Source organism: Talpa occidentalis, unplaced genomic scaffold (assembly GCF_014898055.3).
Source record: "Talpa occidentalis isolate TD23 unplaced genomic scaffold, MPIMG_talOcc4v2.1 talOcc4.14, whole genome shotgun sequence".
Lineage (NCBI taxonomy): Eukaryota > Metazoa > Chordata > Mammalia > Eulipotyphla > Talpidae > Talpa > Talpa occidentalis.
The window spans coordinates 48,748,153-48,766,325 of NW_023601433.1; the positions used below are offsets into that span (position 1 = coordinate 48,748,153).

Below are 18,173 nucleotides of genomic sequence, written 5' to 3' on the forward strand. Positions count from 1 at the left end.
TACCCAGAGCAACATACAGATTTAATGCAGTGCCTATCAAGGAATAAATGGCATTCTTCAAAAAAACAGAACAAATGAAACTACAACACAGGTAATCTTTGACAAAGGAGCCAAGAGTATACATTACAGTAAGGAGATTCTCTTCAACTAATGGTGCAGAGAAAATAGACAATCACATGCAAAAGAAAGAAACTATATCACTATTTCACATCATATACAAAAATTAACTAAACAGTGTATAAAGATTTGGATATAATACCTGAAACCAGGAAATACATAGAAAGCAGACAAAACACTCCTAAGTCACTGGCTTCAGAGATATCATTGGGGACTTGACACCAGCATGGGAAACTTAAGCAAAAAGAAACAAATGGGGTTAGCTCAAAACAAAAAGCATCTGCACAGTGAAGGAAACTGTCACTAAATGAAAAATATATGCACTGACTGGAGAAAATATTTTTATATCATACTTTTAATAAGGGAATAAAATCCAAGATCTGGAAAGAATTCACACAATTTAACAAAAATAAAACATATAATAATAAAAATATGGGAAAAATGATTACTTCTAAAAAAGAGCTAAATAGAAATACAGACATTCAGATGATCAGCAGGCACATAAAGAAAATGCTCATCATCACTTAGATTGAGGGAAATACAAATAAAAACCACAATGTGCTATTAACTCACACTCATGAGGATGACCCTTATCAAAAGGACAAGAAACTGTAAGTGTTAGCAGGGCCTGAAAAAAAATGAAGCCTCATACATTGTTGGTGGGAATGTGGGCTGTTCAGCCTGTATGGAAAATAGGATGGAAACTTCTCATTTTATTGGAAATAGGTCCACCATATTATCCAGCAAATCCCCCCCCCATGTCTACACAAAATAATACTAAAACACTAATTGTAAGGGATATATGCACTCTTTTTTTTTTTTATTGCAGCTCTATTTGCAATAGCCAAGATATGGAAACAGCCTAAGTGCCCAAAAACAGACCACTGGATTAAGATGTGTTGTATATACACAATGGAATACTACTCAGCTATAACAAAGATAAAACCTTGTGCTTGGTGACAACATGCATGTGACTGCAGGACATTATGCTATGTGAAATAAGTCAGAAGAAGAAAGCAAATGCTGGATAGTTTCACTCAAATGTGGAATATAGGGAAATCAAAAAAGGGCTAGATAAAACCAAAACAAAGACAAACCCAAAGAAATCTTATTGTAAATTTAATGTGGGAAGGTGGAGGATGAAGATGGGGTGATAGGAGCCCTAGAGGACTACGGTGGAGGATTATGGAATCCTTGGTAGTGGGCATGGGATGGAAACATCTCTTTTGCTGTACAGAAGCTTTTTAATTTGATATAGTCCCAGCTGTTTATATCCTTGTTTCTGGAGACAAGCCTCAAAGATGTTTCTGAGGTTTATGTCTTGGAGTGTTTTGCCTGTGTTTTGTTCTATAAATTTTATGGTTTCATTTCTTACATCAGTCTTTTATCCATTTTGACTTGATTTTTGTACATGGTATGAGATCATAGTCTAATTCCATTCTTTTGTATGTGGCAGTCCAGTTTTCCCAGAACCATTTACTGAAGAGGATTTCCTTGTGTATATTCTTAGCTCCTTTGTCATAGATTAATTGGCCATTCATATGTGGTTTTATTTCTGGGCTTGTGTTACAATTCTATTGATCCATATGTCTGTTTTTATTGGAGTATCATGCTCTTTTTTTTTTTATTACACCTTTGTAGCATAGTGTGAAGTCTGGGAGTATAATACCCTTTTTTAGTCATGAGAGCTTTGACTATTCAGAGTTTTTTGTGATTCCATATGAACTTCAGCAAAAGTTTTTCATTTCTTTGAAGAATGCCATTAAGATTGCCAATGCAATTATTGGAGTTGCATTGAATCTGTAAATTGCTTTAGATATGATGGGATTTTTATAATGATGATTCTCCCAATCCATGAGCAGGGAATGACTTTCCATTCCTTTGTGTCTTCTATTTTTAACAAAATTTTATAATTTTCTGTGTATTGGTCTTTCACCTTCTTTGTTAGGTTTATTCCCAGGTACTTAATTTTTTTTTGTAAAATTGTAGCCGGGATGATTTTCTAAATTTATACTTTTTCAGGGTGATTGTTTGCATATATTGATTTTTGTGTATTGATTTTGTAACCTGCTACTTTACTAAACTGGTTTATTATTAGAATTAGCTTTTCTGGGTTTTTTTAGGGTTCTCTATTATCATAATTATCTGCAAATAATGGTAGCTAAACTTCTTTCCCAATTGTATTTCTTTTATGTCTTTCTCTTGCCTAACTGCTCTAGCTATGACTTCCAGAATTATTGAAAATCAGTGTGAGAGTGGATATCCTTGTCTTTTTCCAGATCTTAATGGAAAGGTTTTCAATTTTTCACCAATGAGATGATGTTAGTTGTGGGTTTGTCAAATGTGGCTTTTACTATGTTAAGATATGTTCCCTCTATACTAAGTTTTTCAAGTATCTTTATCATAAATGTATGTTGAACTATCGAATGCTTTCCTGGCATCTATTGACATGATCATATGGTTTTCATTTTACTTTTTGTTGATGTGGTGAATTATGTTTGGGTGTTGAACCACCCTTGTGTACCTGGAATAAATTTCATTTGGTCATGGTGAATAATCTTTTTGATGTATTATTGGATTTGGTTTGCTAAGATTTTATCGAGGATTTTAGCATCTGTATTCACTAGGGTGACTGATTTGTAGTTTTTTTTTTTTTTATGTGTGTGTGCTGTTTTGTTGTTTTTGTTTGTTTGTTATTAGTATGATGTTGGTCTTGTAAAATGTATTTGACAGTATTCCTTCTTTCTCAGTTTTGAGGGGTTTTGCAGAATAGGCATTAGTTCATCATTGAACATTTGGTAGAACTCATTTGTAAAACCATTTGGTCCTGGCATTTTGGTTTTTTGCAAGAATTTTGATTGATGTTTCAAGTTCATTGCTTTTAATTGGTTGGTTCAAGTTTCCTATATATCCTTTATTCAACATTGACTGTTGTATAACTCTAAGAATTTTTTCATCTCTTAATAGATTGTTGAACTTCTTTGCATATAATGTTCACAGTAATATCTAATATCTAATTATCCTTTGGATTTCTATTGTGTCAGTTGTAATTTGTTCTTTTTCATTTATGACCCCACTTGAGTTTTCACCCTCTTTTTCTTTGTAAGTCTATCAAGAGGTTTGTCTATTTTGTTTTATTTTTTTTCAAAAACCAGCTTTTGGTTTCATTCATCTTTTGAACTGTCTTTTTGATTTCTATTTCATTTAATTCTGTTTTAATTTTTATTATTGCCTTTTATCTACTGATTTTTGTGGGTTTTTTTTTGTTTGTTTTTGTTTTTCTTTTTCTAATTCCTCAAGATGGGAGGCTAGGTTGTTTCTTTGGGTTCTTTCTTCTTCTTCTTCTTTTTTTTAAGGTTAGGTTTATTAAAATAAAGCAAGGTAGAAGATACTTTCACAGACATAAGTGGGCAGGAAGAATTGTTTCTTTCTTGTTTTTTGATATGGGTCTGGATTTCTATATACTTTCCTATAAATATTGTTTTGCTATTTCCCATATGTTCTAGAAGATTCTGTCCTCATTATTGTCTCAAGTATATTTTAATTTCTTCTTTGATTTCCTCATTAACCCAGTGGCCTCTCAGTAGTGTGTTGTTCAGTCTCATGTAATGGGGCATCTACTTGCTTTCTTTTCATAGTTGATTTCTAATTTGATACATTTATGGTCAGAGAAGACATTTAGTATGATTTTGATCATCATGTACTTGTTGATATTTGTCTTGCGACCCACTATGTGGTAATTTCTTGAGAATGATCCAAGTGCACTTGAGCAAAATGTGTTTTGGCTTTTGGGGTGTGCAGTGTCCTATAGATAGATGTCTGTTTGGCCCATGTAGTCTAGATCTATATTTAGAGATATGTCTTTGTTTATCTTTTCTCTATTGTTTATCTTTTCTCTGTTGTGAGAATGGGGTGTTGAAGTCTCCTACCATGTATGTATGTTCTCCAATGGCTGTTTTCAGAGATGACATTAATTTTCTAATGTATTTTGGTGAGCCCTCATTTAGGGCCTCATTTAGGGCCTCATATATTGATGAGTTTATGTCTTCCTGATGTATTGTCACCATGACCATTATATAGTTTCTATCTATGTTTCTTGTCACTTTTTTTTTTTTTAGCAGGAAGTCTATTTTATCTGATACAAAAAAAAAGTATGGCTATGCTCTCTCTTTTAGGCACCATTTGCTGATAGAATTGTTTTATAACCCTTTACCTTGAGCTGTTTTTGGAGTTTAGATGTCTCCTGCAAACAGCAGAAAGTTAGATTCTGTTTCCTAGTCTAACTGGATACCCTGCATATTTTAATTGGTGAGGGACCTTCATCAACCCCCTGGTGAGCCCCCATGACTCCATGCCCAGCCACCAGTTCCTTTAGGTATCATTTAGTAACACTCAGGTGGGCATAAATAAAAAAAAACAAACCAAGAAACATACAAAAACAAAAAACAACAATTTGTATGACTGATGGCTGTGCACAGAAAAGTATTTTTCCAAATATTTTTGGAGAAAATTTTAATTTTAATAGCTCTTAGGAAAACAATAAGTATCTTATAACTTTAGAAATCCTGTATGCTTTACCATCTCAAATGTGGGACTCTACCCCAAAAAGAAGCAAAAGTACCAATGTAAAAGAATATTTGTTCATAGACACATTTAAAGGTGATGAAAAACTAAATAGGTTATGCCCTTTAAAATAAGAATAACTACATATAGAACTCTATACTATACAATATTTCATGAATGAAATGAAGCCATTTCATTTTCAGGCTTGCAAAGATTTTCCTAATATACTACTGAAAAAAAATAAGATACTATATGAGTAAAATTTAAAAATACCACAAAAATTATTTGAGCAATTTGGTACTTACTTTATATTTTTACATATAAATTTTACCTTCTTTGCTAAATGGTGATAAATTTATCACTTTTGCTGGAAATTGACGTGTGACATCCCTGGCAAGTGAATCTTGATGCGGTGTATTCATATGTTTGGTTTTAAAATATTTCTTACCTAAAATTTAATTGAGAAAGAAGAATTACATTAAGTCCCTTCAAAACTTACAATACATAGAAAAAAACATATGACAAACACACCATGACATAAGCTTCATGGACTCACCAGCAAGGAAAACATAAGAGAGTATAAACTGGAACTACATCATACTAAAAAGGTTCTGCATAGTGAAAGAGACCGTAACTAAAATGAAGCTACAGAATACTGAGTGGGAGAAAATATTTTAGGGACAGTTTTCAAATATCAACAAATAACTCATATAATCAACAAAAATAATAAAGTAACCCAATCACAAAATGGACAATGGAGTTAAATAGGAACTTCTCCAAAGAAGACATACAGCTGGCCAACAGGCACATGAAAAAAATGTTCATCATCACTTATTATCAGGGAAACAGAAATCAAAACCATGCTGAAATACCACCTCACACCAGTGAGAATGGTCCGTATTAAAAAGACCAGAAACAACAAGTGCTAGTGAGGGTATGAAGAAAAAGGAATTGCCCAATTATCTTGGTGGGAATGTAGAATGGTCCAGTCTCTATGCAAAGTACTGTGGAGGTTCCTCAAAGGACTAAAAATGGACCTGCCAAATGACCCAGTAATCCACCCTACTTATCTACACAAAAAAAGCACAAAACACTAATTGAGCAGGAAACTTGCATTTCCATGTCCATATCAGCACGGTGTACATCATTTAAATAACCGAAGTTCACAAAAACAGATGAGCAGTTCAAGAAATGTGATGTATATACACAATGGAATATTACTAAGGAATCAAAAAGATAACCTCATGGCAATTGTGGAAACATGGATGGAGCTGAAAAGGATCATGTTAAGCAAAATAAGGCAGAAGTAGTAAGATAGATATAAGGTGGTATCACCTATAAGCAGCATTTAGAAAACTCAGAATCAAAGACAATCTTTAAAACCAGCCCTTGAATGCTGACCATAGATCTGTGACTTTCAGAGGGGAAGGGTGATTGAGAAAAGGGAGAAGGGGAGAGTAAAATGGACTACTGTGGAGGATTACAGGTGGTTTGGTGGTGGGAATGCTATGGTAAATACACTTGAGAGGGGAAATACTATACCATCAAAACACTAGCATGATGTAAAACAGCAATATTTCATAATAATTTAAAAAATTGAATGTCTATTCCAGTCCTTTGCCCTTTGCATTGATTTTTTTGTTGCTGTTATTTTTGTTTTTCTAGAAATTCAAATGAGTACCTTATATACTTTGAATATTAACCTCTTACCTGATAGGTTTGCAAATATTTTCTCCTATTCCAAGTTTGCCTTTTCATTTTGTTGATGGGTTAACAAATACACAGAAAATTCAGCCATCAACAAATGAAAAGGCAAACTTGGAATGGGAGAAAATATTTGCAAACCTATCAGGTAAGAGGTTAATATTCAAATAGATGACTGGATCAAGAAGATGTGGTACATACACACAATGGAATATTACTCGGCAATCAAAAAGATAAACACGTGCAGTTTGCAACAACATGGATGGAGCTGAAAGGGATCATGCTCAGCAAAATAAGTCAGAAAGAAAAAGAAAAATACCAGATGGTCTCACTCATAGCAGGAATCTAGAAAACCCAAATAAGGGACCAGGAAAAAAGAATAACTATAAGAAATAAAAAATCAAAATCAACAAACCACTATGAACCAGAGGCACACTATGGGGGGTGGTGGGGAAAGGAGGAATTGGGGTCAAAATAAGGGGGTTGCAATTGTATGGGGAATATAAACATAAAATAAAAAATATTTCTGTGTAGCAGTGTTTTTGTCTAATATTGTGCTGACTTTTGTTCTTGTTGTTTGTGCTTTGGATCTAATGTCCAAAAAACCATTACCAAGACCAAGATCAAGACCAAGATCAAGAAACTTTACCCACTTTGTATTCTTGTGGGACTTTAAGGTTTTAGGGTTCATAGTGAAGTCTTTAATACTTCACGCTAATTTGGTTAAGATATTGGTCCAATTTCATTCTTGTATATGGATTTCCCAGCACCATTTATACAAGAGACTATCATTTCCCCACTGAGTCTTTCTAACCTCCTTATCAAATATTAGTTGTAAATATATGTGAGGGTTTATCCAGGTTATTGATTCTATTCCACTGCTTCATGATCTGTTTTTATGCCAGTACCATTATGTTCTGAAACTATGGATTTAGTGTATTGTTTAAAAAAAGATGTCTCCAGTTTTGTTCTCTCACAGGATTGCTCTGGCTATTCAGGGACTTTGTAGTTCTAAACAAATTTTAGGATTTTTTTTTAAGATTTATTTATGCATATAAGAACTGGAGCACAGGACAGAGGTGTGGGAGGTGAGAGGATTCTCCAGAGTCAGAGTGGGGAACAGAACAGGCAGACTGACTGAAATATACTGCTGAGGGGAGCAGCCAGTGAATCAGGAGAGGTCTGTTGTACCATGTAGGTAACTCCCTAGCAGGTGATTGAACTTGTGCTGCACAGGCTAAGGACAGCTTCTTAGTGTTGTGCTTAACCCCTTGCACCATCAGGGAGGCCCCTAGAACTGTCTTTTCTAAGTTGGGATATTGATGAGGATTAAAATGAATCTATAGATGGTTTTGGGTAGTATAAACATTTAAAAGGTATTGAATGTTCTGATACATGAACACAGGATATCATTCCACTTATTTGTGCCTTTTTAGTTCCTTTCATCAAAATACTACATATTTCACACTTTAGATAGTTCTTGACCTTAAATTTATTACCAAATTATTTTTATATGTTATTGTGAATGGGATTGTTTTCTTTCTTTTTCAGATATTTCAATGTTAGTGTATAGAAATGCTAGGGACCCTGTAAACTGGTTTTGTTTCTAGAAACTTCACAGCATTGATTCAGAGTATATGAGATTAATATATATGATATCATAATATCTATAGTCACATAATATTTTGCTTTTCCCTTCCATTTTGAATGTTTTTATTTCTTTGTCTTGCTTAGATATGGCTAGAAAGTTGAATAGGAGTGGGTAGTGTGACTACATTATTCCAATTATAGAAAAAATCTTTCAATGTTTCACCACTGAGTATGATGAGAGCTGTGGGCATGATATCTATGGCCTCATTGTATTGAGGTGGCATGGTTCAGCTGTTTATTCTGGATAATTGGGACCTGTTCCACAAGTTCCCTGTCTTAACAATTATAGTGCTTTTCACTGGGTACAGTCACCTCTGCCTATCTAATGGACTACTTCAGCAATATTCGGCTATATAATTCCAAGTCTTTTACACAGAAGATATATATATTTATATATATATATATACATACACACACACATATATATGTGTGTGTGTATGTATATATGTATATATATATTTAGTGATCAGGTTGCACTGGTTGCTATTTTATTAAGCCTACTTTTCTAGAGTTTGAAGATTCCAATGGTTCTCCTTTGAGGGCCCAGATGTGGGCATGAAACCTTGGCTTGACAGTTGTTTTCTGACATTGCTCTCTCTCCCTCACTCTGGTTTTCTCTTCCCTTTTCTCACTGATATGCTCTCTGCCTCCTTTGTTGTTACACCAAAGATGAAGAGAAAGTATCAAGCATTAAAGACCAGGGGAGTGGCATTAGCATTAACTATGATCTATATGACAAAACTGATGGATCTCTCCATCTGAGATTATCAATTTGCCTGACCTAACACCTGTGCAATTCATTCTCTTATAACATTGAAGAGGTAGCTTTATGCTTTTGCAAATACACAACCATCTATTTTCTAGCCTGCCCATGAAACTGTGTAGGCCAGCATCTGAAATACTTCCATTAAGCCTATTGCCAGATCTCTTAGCATGGGAAGTTTATATGTCACTTTTAAGGATAATTTCTCAAACTTTTAACACTTATTTATTTTTCCATTTATAAGAGGTAATTTATGAGGACTTTCTTTGTCATATAGTGAGAGTATAGACACTATGGTCATTATAGATTGAAATATTATGAATATACCAGAGAAGAAATTAAAACACAAAAAGAAATAAAATAATCTATTCTTACCAAGATAACTCTTGGGCTGTGCCTTCATTTCCTTGGGTATTACACTTCTTCCAATAGCACCCATGAAGCCTTCTATATCAGTCCCTATTTTTGAAAAAGTAACAGTTTCAATACCTTTGTAAGGTAAATCTTAACAAATGTATTTGTGCATGCACAATTTTGGATGTGTGTGCACAATTATTTCTCCTCTAATTTTGGATGTGTGTGCACAATTATTTCTCCTCCAATTAACATTTTTAAAATCATCTTGGGAGAGAGATTGTAATGCCAGCCATGGATTGTGGAAATACACTGCCTTAATCTAAAAGTACATTTCAAAATCAGAAAAGGATAGTTATATTGCTATTAGAGATTATCAGGATTTGATCAAGGTGACATACATGGGTAGTGCCAAAATTGATGCACATACTGATTCCTCATATCACTTAATTAGGACCTTTCCAATAAAATATGAAAACTCTTATTAAGTTAAACAATACTGGGGATTTTATCTGAACATAAAATTTCATGTGTACATTAAAAACATCATGCAGTGGGGATATACTTGGTGAGTGGGACACAACATATTTTCACCAGGCCAAGTTGGAAACTATGATCATCCTAGATGCTAAACATTACCATGAAGCTGAAATATATTGATTTGTCAAGAATATTGGTAATACCCCAGTTTTGGTCATGTAATTATAAACCAAGGAGACACTAGTGGTGGAAAATAATATTTCCTCCAAAGTTTAAAATCATATCCAAAATAAAAAAAATATAAATATATATTTTCTATTTCAAACAAAGTCCCTACTCTTGATGATGTTAATGTGAGGGCTGAGAAAACACTTCAAGTAATTACCATTATTTTTCTTTCAAGCATTTGAATTTTGAACATCAAAATAAGAAACTTAGGGGAGTTCCATAAACACATAGCACTAATTTATACTGGAAATATTATCTACTTTTTTTCTGTAAGTGCTCATCAGATATTGCCTGAGTGTAAATAATTTTTGTCAGAAGTGTTTGTTTACAATCAGTTCTTCTGCAAAACACATTTTATAATAGAAGTTCTGTGAATGGAAATAAAATGTATGCAAAGAATAAAGGTTGAAAGATTATACATACATAAAGAAAAATTAATGATTATATGAGTTATATACAGTCATATCAATATTAGGTTTTTGTTCTATTTCTATGCAATCATACATATGTATATATCTACACATGTATACATACACACAGATACATACATATCTGGAAAAATGTCCTCAGATCATAAAATTGAGTAAGGAGTTCTACAGGTTTGACAGAGACAATATAAATATAGTTTAGGGTTTATATCATGTATCTTTGAATAACAGTGATTTTTACCTTTTTTAGCTGTAGAGGTCATAAACGGTAGAGTATTTTTAACTTCGTCTTGCTGGTTTAAAATCGCATTAATTGGTTTCCCTAAACAATGAGAATATTGTTATGAAACTATTCTGGACTTCAGCTTTGAGCAAATTAAAATATACCTTAATCCATTTTTAAATCACAGCTTAGTTACATTTTTTCCCCAATAATTTAGACCAGACAATTAACGCAAATAATTTCTCTCTGGTTTTTCTTTGATGGGTATTTGATATTTAAAAATATTATCAATAACAGTGCAAATCAAGAAAGACAAATGATAGAAATTCAGTAGATAAAAATGGACAGAAACCTTTTATTACAGTAGGACACTAAGATACTTGAGTAATTAAACAAAACCTCTCAGGGAAAAATTTTATTATATGAAATATCACATTTTATTTTAGAAAGGAACTTATTATCCTACAATGAAAAATCTAGTGATGAAACAGAGGGAGTCATGCTTAAAAATAATATAGTATAGTTTTGGATCTCTAAATATAAATAACAGGATTATCAGGGGCCTCCCCGGTGGCGCAGCGGTTGAGCGCTGGGTTGCGAGACTGCCTGCAGCCTCTGCAGCGCCGGTTCGATCCCTGGCCGCCAGGCAAGGGTCCCACATGCCGTGCAGACCTCTCCTGCCGCCTGCTGCTCCCCTCAGCAGTGTACTTCGTCAGTCTGCCTGCTCTGCTCCCCACTCTGGCTCTGGTGAATTCTCTCACCCTCCCACGCTTCTGACTCTACCCAATGCTTGTATAAATAAATAAATAAATCTTTAAATAAATAAATAAATATAAATAAAAGGATTATCAAATGAATTTATTACCATCATCTATAGGATCTATAGTACTGAATGCATGCCAGGGTTACCAAGCATTCTCTAAGCATACATTATTTTAGATTGAGTGTTTATTTTTACTTATGATTGCCTAAACCTTTTACATCATTAATACTATTCCATTTGGTTATTTCCATATAATTAAGGCAATAGTATCTTTAAAAATTACATTGTATGCTAAGAATTTTTTTTAAATTACCTGAAGTTTCTTTATTTGGTGAAATAAAATTGGTGGCTTTATAAATCTTTATAATTTTTTAATAATATATTTATATATTATATGTTTATATTTATAATTATATTTATATTATATATTTATAAATGATATATCCCTAGATCTCCCCAGAAGTGCTTTTGAAGATTCAGTCATAAAAGGGGAAATGTACTTAGTAGCGTTCTCTAGAAAAAATTAGAAACTATGAGCTTAAGATTGATCAGACTTATAACTGTTTTTTAATATACAGCAAGAAATTTGCCAATAAAAATAAAACTAAAGGAATTTAAATAACAGAAACTAGTTTTGGAGTTAATTGGTTTAACCGAATACACACAAAAAACCTACACATAATTATGCATCTAGTTTTGCAGATCACAGCTAATTAAGAGTCCTGTGAACATAGGACCTGCTGGCCGCCAGATCATGGTAATCAAAAGGTGCATCCATTTGGGCAGCAGCAAATATGCCATGGAGGCAAGCGTGTGCATAGTAAGTGCCTCACTGGAAGCTACTATGGCCCAGAAGGAGTCAGGAAAGAGATGGAGATTTTTCCAGTTAGCCCTAGATGTTTGTTAAATTATATGCCTGGTCCTCAGGTCACAGCTTTTAAGATAAGCATTTAGGCCTCTTTCCTGGAAAGTCTGGCTTCAGTCTGCTGCCTCTGCACTGGATCTCAGAGGTACAGCCATGGCATGAGGCTACAAGAAAAGCTGAAGAACTATTTCACAGAATGCTCTTTCTTTGTCATTCTTGTTTATCCAAGCCCTGTTGACTTTCAGAGGGAGCTATTTGGACTACCTATTACTCAGGTGGAATTATTAAAATCTGGGCACCAGATGTAGAGTCCAAAGCCTTAATTCTTCAGGGAGCATCTGTTGGTCAACGAATATGAACTTCCAATTAGAGGATGAATGTGTTCTGGGGATCTAAGGCACAACATGGTGATTATAGATAACAATACCATGATATAGACTTCAAAGTTGCTACATGAGTAATGTTAAATGTTCTCACAAGAAAAGGTGTGTTAATTATGTGAGGTAATGGAAGTGTAAGCCAACTGGACGGTAGTAATCATTGTTCTTTGCAGGATGCCAGTGAGTTTTAATCTGTTTAATGTTTGCAGAGCACTCACCTACTAACAGTGCCTCCTCTTCAGAAGTATATCTGAAACCCTGCCCTGCATTAGTCAAGCTGCATCCTATACTTAGATGTTTCCTCAATTCGATGGGTAGCAATTTCTTTCTGAAATTGCTTCCTCCATGTTACCTTAAAATTAATTTTCACACATTCAGTTATCTAGTCAATAACTTCATACTTAGTTTACGGGTTTTTATTTTTATTTTTATTTTATTTTTTTTTAAGATTTATTTATTTATACAAGCATTGGGTACAGTCAGAAGCGCGGGAGGGTGAGAGAATTCACCGGGTTTTTAATTCTTACTCACTTTTTAAATTAACTGGTGAGCTTCTAGCTCCTGATGGAACCCAACAACCAGCAACAACAGCCAGTCAGTTGCCAGTGTGGGAGCAGCGAATGAACACAGGCTCAGCAAAGGCATGTAGTTATGCCAGAAAAATTTAGTCCACATTGCTAACTCCCAAATCATGAACCATATCATTAATTACTGTTTTAAGCGAAATATGTTTGGGGCAGTTTTTCAGTAAATGGACACTCATTACATTTGAAATAAAAAGTAAAATAAAATTGAGATCATCTAATAATACTCAGATGTGCATAAATGAAATAACCGATAAAAAACTAAAATAGCAACATGTATGACTGATGTTTACGCACAGAAAAGTATTTTTTACTGAAGATTTGTGGTGAAAAATATTGATTTTAATTGTCTTTAGGAGAGCAATCAGAAAATATCTTGGAACTTTAAAAATCCTGTATGATTTAAGAATCTCAATTGTGGGACTCTACCCCAAAGAAGCAAAAGTACCAAAATGTACAAAGATGTATTCATGGACTCACTTAATAATGGTGAAAAACTATATACATAATATTCTTTAAAATTAGAATGATTGCATACAGAACATATGAAACTATGAAGCACTGTACCACCAGTAAAAAGAATAAATTGAAGCATGTAATTTTCAGGCTTGTAAGGATTTTTCTAATATATTACTGAATAAAAGGTAAGATGCTGTATGAATAAAAATTTTTAAAAAGTACCTTAAAAATTATTCTAAGCAATTAGGTACTTCATATTTTTACATATAATTTTTACCTTCTTTGCCTAATAGTGAGAAATTTGTCACTTTTGTTGGAAACTGATGTTGTGGGATGTTCCTGACAAGTAAATCTTGATGCTGTGTGAGCATATGATTGGTTTTATAAGACGTCTTAACTAAAATTAAATTGAGAAACAAAAATTACATTAGGTCCCTGGATATTCACACGCTCCTCACCAAATCCTCTGTATTAGTTTTTATTCATAACTTTGTAATGGTCCCTTTCCATAATTTATTGTGTAGAACTTGTCAGTTATTCCCATTTCTATAAAATATGTCATTCTCACTCTATCTTTATTCTGTGTTCCTTGATAGCATAGTCCATTCTTTTTTTTTTTGAGTTGCTCTGAGATATACTCAGCATACAAAATAACTGCACATATTTAATGAATACATTTTCATGAGTTTGAACATATGCATATACCTGTGATATTATCACCTTGATCAAGGTAACAAACATCCATTACCTCCAGACACTCTTGTGTTTGTGGGGGAAGAATAGTTAGCGCAAATATTTCCTTCTTAACAATTTTTAGTGCAGAAACTTGTATTGTTAACTGTAAGCACAACATTATACTGTGTATCTCTAGAAATTATGCATGTAGTATAATAACTGTAACTTTATATCTATTGAAAAACTACCCATTTCTCTCTTCTAGACCCTGAAAACAATTTAATTATCTGCTTCTGTGAGTCTGTCTATTCAAAACTCATATCACTGGGATGATGCAGCATAAGTCTTTCTATGAATGGCTAATTTCACTTAGCATTAATGTCTTCCAGGTTCATTCATATTGTCACAAATGGAAGTTTCCTTTGTCAGGGCCAAATAATATTCCATTGCATGTCTCTAACACATCTAAATTTCTTCTTCTTCTTTTTTTAAAGATTTATTTATTTAGTTAGTTATGCAAGCACTGGGTACAGTCAGAAGTGCGGGAGGATGAGAGAATTCACCAGAGCCAGAGCGGGGAGCAGAGCAGGCAGAAGGACCGAAGTACACTGCTGAGGGGAGCAGCGGGCGACAAGAGAGGTCTGCGCGCCATGCGGGACCCTCCTCCAGTGGCTAGGGAGCAGCAGGTTATCGAACCGGCGCTGCGGAGGCTGCGGGCAGCTTCGCAACCCAGCGCTCAACCACTGCGCCACCAGGGAGGCCCTCACATCGAAATTTCTTCTTCTTCTTCTTCTTTTTTTGTAGTGTGAAGTCTCCTTCTGTACAGCATGAAGTTTCTAATGTTGCTACTTTGAGAGTAGACTCATGGAATGATCACAGTCATCTTTGGATGGCCTTTGTTTTATGACACTGCTTTCTTTCTCTCTACTAAGCTCTCTGCCTCTTTTCTGTAAGATGAAGTGTGTGAAACACAGTCATGCCAGGCAGTGTCATTAGCATAAAGTATGAACTATTTAACAAAACTAATGATCTCTCTATCTGAGGTTATCAATCTGCCAGATATCTTAGTGATATAGAGTTTATCAGTAAATAATAAAATAACTACTTGCTTCTTATCACATTCATAACTTATTATTTACTCTTTTGTATAAATACAACTATACTTTATAACCTGAAAAAGAAACTGAGTAGAACAGCATCAGAATACTTTCATTGAGCTTATTCCAAAGTCTCTAAAGGTTTGATTGTTTATGTATAACCTATATGGATTTCTTCTCAAACTTAGGTGGTTGATTTTCCATTTGTAATAACTGTAAGAGCTCAGCTTATTATAGGTGGGCATTTATTAAGAATTTTTTATCATGTTATAGTAACATGTAGGCACTACGATCATTAAAGTTTCAAACTTGAAGAAATCTCAGACAAGATAAATAAACCACAAGTAGATATGAAATATTCTTGTCCTTACCAAGATGACTCTTTGGTTGTATCTGGAATTCCTTAAGTATAGCACTTCTTCCAGTCACACCTGTTATGTGTTCTATATCACTGCCTAGGTAAAATAAAACAAAACATGTTCAAAACACTTTCGTAAAGTAAATATTACATGTGTAGGTGTACATTCTGATATGGGTTTGTGTGCCATTATTCTCAAATTAGAAATAAGCTTTTATTATCAAAAGATTATAATGAAAGTGGTGGATTGCAGAAACATGCCACCTTAATGTAAAAGTCCACTAGCAATCAGAAAATGCTCAATACATTGAGATTCGTGAAGTTTAGTGATTTGGACAAGGAGATATGGCAAGGTAGTGAAAAAGTCTATGAATAAAATGATTCCTGATAATTCCTTAACCAGGTCCTTTCCCAAAAAACATAAAGGTATTTGCAGATTAATATCATATGAGATTTATATCATATACATACATACGTATTTATATCAGATTTATATCATATACATTACTAATAAGACTTTCATGTGTCTGTGAAACACATCACACACAGGATTGATTCCCCAGTGAGAAAGAACACACATTTTTTTGCCAGGTCAAGATGGAAATTACCCTTCCGTAGTCACAGAATGTGCAGAAATACTTTGATTTGTTCAAGGAAAATGGCAATGTGCTCCCCTCTCCACTTGTAGGTTGATAACTGTAAACAATATGTATTAGTGGTGGAAAAGAATAGGAAGTATTTTGTGGGTTTATAACTTCAGGCTAGCTCAATGAGATGGGTCATTTGCAATAATGTGATCTATGATACCATTCCATTTGAGTATTTATGTGACTTCTACTTTCCAGTTGACATTAGAGCTAATCCCTAGGAACAATGATGAAAGAAAATAGCATGAAATGCACTTAAAAGAACCACTTATTACAAAAGGAATAATTATAGTTGATGACTCTAAATCACCTCCTGGAAAAAATTTTGTGGGCAAAATATTGGTTTTATACAGCATGTATCCATAATCAGAAACCTGTTACAATCCAGATATCATGGATGGGAAATCTTGCTTTGAAGACATGACTGAGTCTATAAATATTTGAAGTTTTCACTATGCCATGGCAACACAGATAAACCACCATGGCAATATGACGAGGCAGAGACCAGGTGGGGCATTATTACCTAACCGAAGACACATTGGATGGGCAAACCTAGAAAGGCAACCTCTCCTAGATTATGTAATTTCTTAGCATATAAATGTTCATGGTAGTTTCTAATTATCCTGTGAATTTCTGAACTATTGGCTATGATTTCTCCTTTCATATTTTTTTAAAGATTTACTTTATTTATTTATGCACACAAGAACTAGGGTACAGGCAGAGGTGTGGGGGGTGAGAGGATTCACCAGAGACAGAGTGGTGAGCAGAACAGGCAGACTGACTGAAATACACTGCTGAGGGGAGCAGTGGACAAGTCAGGAGAGGTATGCTGCTCCATGTGGGCAGCTTCCTGGCTGGGGATGGAACTCAGGCCCCAGAGGCTGATGATAGCTTGATAGTGCTAATTTAACTCCTGCACCATTTTAACCCTGACTTTAAGGCCTCCTTCTTTCATATTTTTTATTTGAGATTTCTCCTGCATTTTCTTAGTGAGCTTTGCTAGAGGTACATCTATTTTGTTTATATTTTTTTTCCCAAAGAAATGGCTTCTGACGTTGTTAAACGTGGGCAATTTTACTTCTGTTTCATTTACTTCTGCTTTGATTTTGATTATTTCTGTTCATCTACTGACTTTTGGATTTGTTTTTCCTTTTCTATCAATATTGCTTGAGGTGAGAGAGAAGGTTTTTTTATTTGAGCTCTTTATGTTTCTTGTTGAGGACTACATTGCTATATACTTCTGGGTTAGCATTGATTTGCTGTATTACATAAGTTATGGAAAGTTGTATCCTCTTTATTATTTGTTTCAAGGTATTTTCTGATTTCTTCGCTAACCTGGTAGTTTTTAAGTAGTTTGTTTTTCAATATCCTACACATATGTTTTTAATATCCTACACATATTATAGGATTCCCATACTTTCTTTAGCTAATTGATTTCTAGTTGGTGCCTTTATTGGCAAGAAGATGTTAAGAATAATTTCAATCTGTGAATTTGCTGATTTTTTTTGTGACCCAGAATATGGTCTATTCAACATCTGAAAAACATAATTCAGCACATAAAAATATAACAAACATATGATCATATCAACAGATACTGAGAAATCTATTGCTAAGATCTAATAACCATTAGGAAGAAAACCTTTGAGAAGCTGCAAAACTGGGGTTAAGTGAAACATACCTTATAATGTAAAAAGTCATCTATAAGAAACCCACAGCTAATATTGTTTTCAATTTCAAAAAGCTGAAAGCTTTAACACTAAATATGGTACAAGACAAAGACGTCCATTCTCATCATTACTATTCAACTATATATGAGGTCTTTTGTTAGAATTATT

At 34.0% G+C, this 18,173-nt stretch overlaps 1 protein-coding gene across 1 annotated transcript in view; it reads right to left on the reverse strand.

Moving 5' to 3' along the window:
- LOC119244622 (uncharacterized) overlaps positions 1 to 18,173 on the reverse strand; it is a 135,837-nt gene that overhangs the window by 12,411 nt on the left and 105,253 nt on the right. The window contains exons 30-34 of the mRNA XM_037510473.2: positions 15,705 to 15,788; positions 13,839 to 13,958; positions 10,529 to 10,609; positions 9,173 to 9,256; positions 5,012 to 5,128 (exon numbers count right to left, since the gene is read on the reverse strand). Of these exons, the coding sequence (XP_037366370.2) occupies positions 5,012 to 5,128; positions 9,173 to 9,256; positions 10,529 to 10,609; positions 13,839 to 13,958; positions 15,705 to 15,788 (486 nt within the window). The remainder of the gene's footprint in view (positions 1 to 5,011; positions 5,129 to 9,172; positions 9,257 to 10,528; positions 10,610 to 13,838; positions 13,959 to 15,704; positions 15,789 to 18,173) is intronic.